General features: G+C 48.8%; 1 protein-coding gene across 1 annotated transcript; it reads right to left on the bottom strand.

Annotated features, from left to right (window-relative positions):
* Positions 1-2,308: 2,308 nt before the first annotated feature.
* GJC2 (gap junction protein gamma 2) lies at positions 2,309-4,651 on the bottom strand. Its single transcript, XM_026089784.1, has 2 exons — positions 4,590-4,651; positions 2,309-3,840 (listed from the first exon to the last, which is right to left on the bottom strand). The coding sequence occupies exon 2, from the start codon at positions 3,818-3,820 to the stop codon at positions 2,573-2,575; it is 1,248 nt and encodes a 415-aa protein (XP_025945569.1). The 5' UTR covers positions 3,821-3,840; positions 4,590-4,651; the 3' UTR covers positions 2,309-2,572.
* Positions 4,652-7,293: the final 2,642 nt, after the last annotated feature.

The raw sequence follows: 7,293 nt of genomic DNA, 5'->3' as shown, positions 1-7,293 counted from the left end.
AGGGTGCAAATCACTATCCAGCAGGATCCCTGCTCTCCTCCCCAGCCCTGGGCTCTGGACCCGGGTGCATTTACCTCCATCACCACCACCACCTCCCCTGCATTGCCCGAGCCACAGAGGAGGATGAGTTTCCACACAGAGCGTTCCCATGGGCCAAGGAGCAGCAGCGCAGTCCTGCAGAGCAGTCAGATATGTTTCTCTCCCCACCGCTGTGGTGCGAACTTTAGGAACCTGGAGTGCAAAATTTGTGGCATATGGGCCATCCCTCTATGTGACGGATGTGGGTTACCACTGACCATTCCTGCTGGGGAGATCCACTGATCCTCCTCCTGCATCCAGTGGATCGTTTTCAAGCGGAAGGTCTTTAGTAACGAGGAGCAGACTGTGCTCCAGGCATTTTACCAATGCCTTCAGTGGGACCAGGATCAAGCCTCAAAGTATTCTCCAGACTGTTAAGCAAAACCATATTGAAGATTTGCAGATGAATACCTCACTGGATGTTTCTTTGATTTATTTTTAAACCTACTTTTTTGCTACCAGCACTGTTGTCTAATGGCATTGCACAGATTTATCAGTGTTACCAGGCGCTGAAGGCCATACTCAGGTGTATCCATTTGGCCTATGGGCCTGACCACACAGGCAACCTGGAGACTTTTGGAGACTGATCTCAAGGACATGAGGAAGATGGTCAGCAAGCAGTTACACAGGTCCATTGGATAAGAAATACTGGCACGGGGACCTGTGTGCGACTTCGTCTGGCTGGCAGTGCCCCAAATGAACAGCAGGTGCATTTCAGCATATGGGCCGTGCTGCCCTTCAGTGGGGATTTACTCATTTCACGTTAAGTTTGCTCTTAAATACTCTGGCTATTTAAGTCCTCCAGGGTGGCTCCTGGGAGGTTGTGAGAGCATCTGCCAAGCCACAGACATCCCAGGAAGATTTCCGCTCTCTGAAGGATGTGACCCACTCTGAGACGCGGCAGACCGCGGGGCAGTAACTGATTTCAGCCTGTACCATTTGGCAGCAGATGGTCTTTTCCTCAAGCTAACAAAAAACCTATATAGTAGGTTTTCTTTCTACTTTGTCTTACTGGATGGTGGCAAAGCCACAGGCCCACAGCTGTACAAGAGATGCAGGGTGAAACCACCCTGACAAAGTATATTCGCAATACTAGCAGGAGCCTTGGAGCTCGGCAGCTTTTTTTAACATGCCCCCAAACTCTTGTAACTGCAACCCTCCCCCCCTAAAATCCGAAACAAAACCAAAAAATCTCCCATAAATTAGGGAAAAGCTTGTTACTGGCCTCGCTGGTCCTGTCCCCACTGATCTTCTGCTGGGTGCCCAAGCAAGTATGTGAAAAGTTGCAGATTCCCCAGGTGAGGCTGTACCCAAGGGCTGCTCCAGGAGGAAGATCAGCCGTCGTTCTGGATCAGCCAGGTTTACCCAGTGAAGGGGAAGGCTGTAAATTTCCAGCGGGTTGATATTACATTTATATATATATATATTTATATATATTCACACAGACATGTTCATATGTGTCCATATATATACTTACATGTACACACAGACACACACCATATACATGCTATGCATAGATCTGTGGTCTGCCACTATAAGGGTTTGATTAAACAGAAAAACAAATCTAGCCAAATTTAGCCAATAAAGATGTCCAAACCCTTTACAATTTTGTTTTCCTGGTTGCATAAAGGCACTTTCTGATGATGTGAAGTAGCAGTTTGTTAAAAATGCTGTAAGTGCAACGATCCCCATCACATCTGCAGCAAGAGCTACCCCAAAACCGTTATGATGCAGTTCCACTGCTAACTCCTGCGATGGAGTGTTTGATCATATTTGCTTTTTGTTTCAATGCGGAGGAAGAAAAAAAATAAAACCTTTAGCACTGTGCTATGCTCTCAGGTCTCCCTGTGCAGATACAGTCACTGCGTTTCTGCCCCCCATAACCTGACGTGCGTTCCAGGTTACAACGCAAAGCACAAATCTCTGTTGCATACGTTTCCAATGATGCCTGCTAATGCAGCTACGAATTCAGACAGGAAATTAGCCATAAGTGTGTCATGAAAGTTCATGCAATGTGTCAGCTGTTTTCCCTTTTAATCAAGGGATCGGCGATTAATTTTGATTAAGGATATTTAATAATTAAACACTCCCTAACCTACAGTACGCTATCCTCACACTGCAGGGGAGGAGTTGCTCACTGTAGGGGTGACTTCTCTTCTGAGCGACCAGCAGCTCCTCTCCCCATCAGCGCATTGTCCAGTCCCTGTTGGGAGACGCAGCAGTGACCGAACAGGTCGGATATGCAAGGTCTCTGACCCTTGCTATTGCTCACTGGAGGTTCCCAGCTGGAGAATGGCTTGGAAATAGTAAGGAAATGTCTTTTGTTAATGTACTGGAAGACAACACTAAATTGGTCTGAAACTCCTTTTCACTGCTGACTTCCATATAAAAATTGCGCCTGTGCCCTGTGAAATGAACTCAAGACAATACTGAAAAACAGAAACAAACCAAAATAAAAACTCCACTTACACTGCCCTCTCTCCTTTTAAACGAGCTATATCCAAACAGATGTCTTTCCGTCTTTGCTGCTTGAGCTTCCTTTCTCCAAGCAGGCTTTGGGTTTAGCACCTTGTTTCTCCTGGGCGGTGTTGGCCCTGTTCTGCTCTACCACGGTGCCACCCGAGGCGGGACTGCTGGTTCGAGAAGGCTGTGTGTTGGGCTGGGTGCTGCTGTAGCTCTGAAACGCTATGTCTAATTGCTCCTGGGCCACTCGCAAGTGTTTGTGAAGGGTGGACAAGTCTGCCGGGATATTCTCATCTGGGCTTGTGCACTGCTGCTCCTGAGCAACATTAGCCAAGTTCTGCTCATGGGCCATCAGGCTATTGGGGAGCTTGGTGGATTTCTCTGATTTCACTACCAGGTTGTACTCAGGAGGGCAAGAGATGTTCTTTGGGTAGGCGTAGTTGTAGGGAGGCTGCCTAAAGCTGTTGATTTTTCGGTTACGAATGGCATCTCGGATAGTCCCAAACCCCAGATGAAACATCTCACACATGTTGAGCAATAAGCACAGACAACTCACAACATACATCACCAGGAGAAAGATCGTCTTCTCTGTTGGCCTGGACACAAAGCAGTCCACAGTGTGAGGGCAAGGGACTCTGTTGCAGACAAAAAAAGCTTCAACTTCAAAACCGTAGAGAAGATACTGCCCTACCAAGAAGCAGACTTCAAATGAAGCTCTGGCAAGTAGCTGGAACACATAGATTTTCATCAGTCCTTCTTCCTGGATGCGCCTCCTCCCATCATGCTTCTGCTGTTCTTTGCTTTTGGGTTTGTCTTTGGCTTTTTCGTTTTCTGCTGTATCATCAGAGATCATGGGTTCCTCTTCATCTGCCTCCATCGGGTCCTCCAGGCTGCGCACTGCCTGCCAGTTCAAAGCAAACTGCTTCTTTTTCTTGAATCCCTTGAACTTCTTCTCCTCTTCTGAGGACCTGGCGATCCTGTGGATGGCATAGCCCAGATACATGACCGAAGGGGTGGATATCATGATGATCTGGAAGACCCAGAACCTGACGTGTGACAGCGGTGCGAAGGCATCGTAACAGACGTTGTCGCAGCCAGGCTGCTTGGTGTTACAGGTGAACTTACTCTGCTCATCGGAGTAGATGGACTCCCCTCCAACCGCTGTCAAGACAATGCGGAAGACGATCAGCACGGTGAGCCAGACCTTCCCCACGAAGGTGGAGTGATTGTGAATCTCTTCTAGCAGGCGGGTTAGAAAGCTCCAGCTCATGTTGGTCATAAGGGCTACTCAGTTATAACCTGAAGGAGGAGAGAGAAGCAAAAAACATAAGTTAATGTCTGTGGCAACAGTCAGCAATAGAGTCAGTCTAGCATTGGGGACCAAGCCGTGGCCGGTGTGGGGACGTGCTGCACCACCTTGATAGGAGGCAGGGATACCTGGTTACACTGGATGTATGTAAGTTCATAACAAGACAAGCCCCAGGATCTATTAGATTCCTGTTACCCATTTTATTGCCTCTTTCAAGACATTGCTCAGCTGTAACAAGGCTTTGGGGGCTTTGGGATAAATGAACATAGTGGAGAAGGGAAGGAACATAGGCACAAAAAGACAATTAATTTGTGATAATCTCTTGCTTGTGCATCACGTGCTCAAGCACTCCATGAGGGAAGGGATATGGGAGAGGCTGAATGTGGGAATGGGAGATGTTCCCCACCTCACAGAGATTCACACTGCTGAAATGGCTTTCATCAGCAAGCCCAGAAAAATGCAAAAAAGTCAGCAGAAGAATGGGAATATTTATATTTTCAGGCCGACAGAGCTTTTAAGTTCCTTTTGAGAAACAAAACAAAACAAATGCTTAAATCAAATGCAGGCTGTTTTAAAAATAACCTTCAAAAACTTTCAGAGAAGACCATGCGACTGTTGGAAGACCTGGGCAGCTGGGGAGGAAGAGCTCATAATAGCTATTTTGGGCTTAGCTTGACTTGCAGTGGGGCCTCAGCCCAACCTCCTTGGGTTACCCACAGGCACCAAGAAAGACACGCACCTATTTGACTGACAGCAGCCCTGACAGATACCTGGGGACTCATGACCCCATGGTGGAGTCCAGGAAAGTGAAAGCACTTGCTAATCCCGCTCGCCAGCCTTGGGTGCACCAGCCCGACCCCTTGCTCGTTCTTTGGACGTGTGCATCCCGCACTCAGCGTCAGGTACTGACAGCAGTAGCACACTCAATGCTGTCATTCGTCGCTGCAAATCATGATGATCCAGTTATTTTTCAAGCATAACTCACCAGGACAGGTATAAAAAATATTTAAAAGTAGGCTGTCTAGATAGCTACTTTTTAATCAAACCATTTAAAAAAATGAAGGAAGAGGGTGATCGCTATTTTTTTTAGGCTCAGTTAGATGTTTTCCTTTTATAATTTTGCCACGGAGCATAACCAGGGCAGAAACTGTCCCTTACACCACTAGGAAGAAAACCAACCCTAGTTCCATTGCCAAGCGGGCAATATAGAAAACACTGCAAGACACAACTTTGCTCAGCATATGCAATTCCCTCCCCAAGGAAGATGTGAAGAAGGACCGAGGTGAAGCAGACATTGAAGCAGCTCCAGCTTGGTGGGGGCGAGATAAGGAAGGCACCCAGATCTGAAGGGCATCTTGGTGGGGCTCCTGCTGGGACAGTGGGGCTCTCACCCTGGAGTGGCAGAGGATAGGCTGGGCGGATAGGTCCCTCTGCTGCAGAGACATGTTTCCTCCACCGTGTCTGGTGGGGATTTCTGCTTTGAAAAGCCATCATTTACTTTTGTTTCTATTCAGACCATGTTTGAGCTTAGACAGCTCAGGTGGGACTCAGTGCATGGATTAAAAGGCAGATTAACATCAGGGTGTTTGTATGTGGGTGCTCACCTGTACCCATTAAAGCCAGCAGAGCCCAGAGAGCAGTTCAGCTCACCCTCCAGTAGACACCTACATCAGTTCTCAAGCTCCACTGACTGCAAGGGAGTTCACCACCTTGTCTGCACATAGGCACCTGATGGCAGGCAGTAAATGAGGTGTCTGTGAGCCAAGACTCATCCTTGAGATGATGCTTGCTCCTGCATCCAACAGCAAAGAGGGGATATGTTGGTGGTGGATGGTGGAGTCAAGCATGTGAGCGTGGACATGAGTGTGTCCACACAGCAGTGTGTTACGGCTCGGTGGTAGCTGCCCCAGCACAGCTCTTCCCATGCCATCGCTCAAGGTCATGCAGAGGAAGAGGAAGGAACTACCGTACATTTACTGGGGAAGCCTGACCCACACCAAAGCCACCCCTCAGTTCAACCCTGGCTCATTCACGAAGATAAGTGTCCAGGAGGCCAAATGACACCATGAGACATGAGCCCGGTCCTAAGGGGATTTTGCACTGGTTTGACATGAAAATACACAATTAGGCACAGGGTTTCCATGGCACAAGCTGGAGCTCGACCCCGCTGGCTGCGACGGGGTGGGTGGGAAGGAGCCCTTGTGCAGCTGCTTTCCCTGGCACAGCGCTCTGTGGGCACAGCCCCGAGCGGGAGCAATGAGGGAAACGTGACTTGCTCTATTCTCCACATTCTGCCTTTCCGGAATGTTATTTTCCTCATGCTGTGTCTTCGGATATGAGCCAAACGCAGCTAGTTTGCTCAGCGCGAGTCTCCACGCTGCTGCGGGAGGGAACGACGTGGCCCGAGGCTCGAGATCCAGCTAAATTCTTTCAGTGTCAAGAGCTCTCGAGAGAAGGCAGATGGAATTTTCTAACCCTGCTATTTCTAGATCAAACAAATCCTCTGTGAACCCAAAACCCTAAGTCTTCACACGCTGGACTCAGACAGCAGGAGCACTTTACAGATGGTGGCGAGGGCTGTTATTCTTCTCCTACAGCTAGAGAAACTGAGGCAGAGAGTGGGGAAGCAATTTGCCTTAGGCTGGCTAACAAGCCGGAAGAAGAGGTGAGGAAGGTCTCCTGCCTATCCCGAACTTCTCAGTTGAAGCACAACAGCTCTGAAAGTCACTGGCACCAAAATCCCCATCTCCTGTCCCAAAAGTGACTCAAGCCAGCAGCCTCCCTGGGTAGACTGGAGGTATCTGGGACAGTTTTGTTTGGGTCTGTGCAATGGGTGTACCACCACGGCTTCCAGGGGTTACTGTAACGGAGGAGAGCCCTGACACGCAGCGGGCAGGGAGAGGGTCCACTTGGGTCCATCAATGTCCAGAAAACCTCTGCTGTGGTGAGTCCACCATGCCTCAGCCACAATGGTCATAAAAATGCTTCTGCAGATACAGTCACTGCAGAAGAACGTGAAAAATGATCTCTACAGAGCTATTTATTAAGGAAATGGGGTTTATTAAGCAGCAAGATGGGAAAGCCCCCTGTTTAAGTGATTTTTGCTCCTTTAAACTCAATGGATACATTTCAAAATGTCTTTAACTCTGCTGCTGATTTGTGTCTGCACTCAGGTATGGGCAAAATGGGGAGTTAAAATATTTGCAGGATTAATCCAGGCACTTGACCAGAGTCCAGCTGATGGGAGGCTGGGAAGGGTTAGGCCCCACTGCACGACTGTGCCGYAATTGCCTGCTGCAGGACATGGTGCGTCCGTCTCCACAGCACCTGGTGCCGGCAGCAGCAGGGCTTGGGACGTGCTGGAGTGCAGGTCTGCTCCAGCCTGACTACTCCTATGCCAGTATTTAGCCATCCATCTGCTCCCATCTGCACCTCCAATTTCC

Source organism: Apteryx rowi, unplaced genomic scaffold, assembly GCF_003343035.1.
Source record: "Apteryx rowi isolate R43461 unplaced genomic scaffold, aptRow1 scaffold_83, whole genome shotgun sequence".
In the NCBI taxonomy this organism is placed as follows: domain Eukaryota; kingdom Metazoa; phylum Chordata; class Aves; order Apterygiformes; family Apterygidae; genus Apteryx; species Apteryx rowi.
This window is presented reverse-complemented; position numbering and strand designations above follow the sequence as displayed.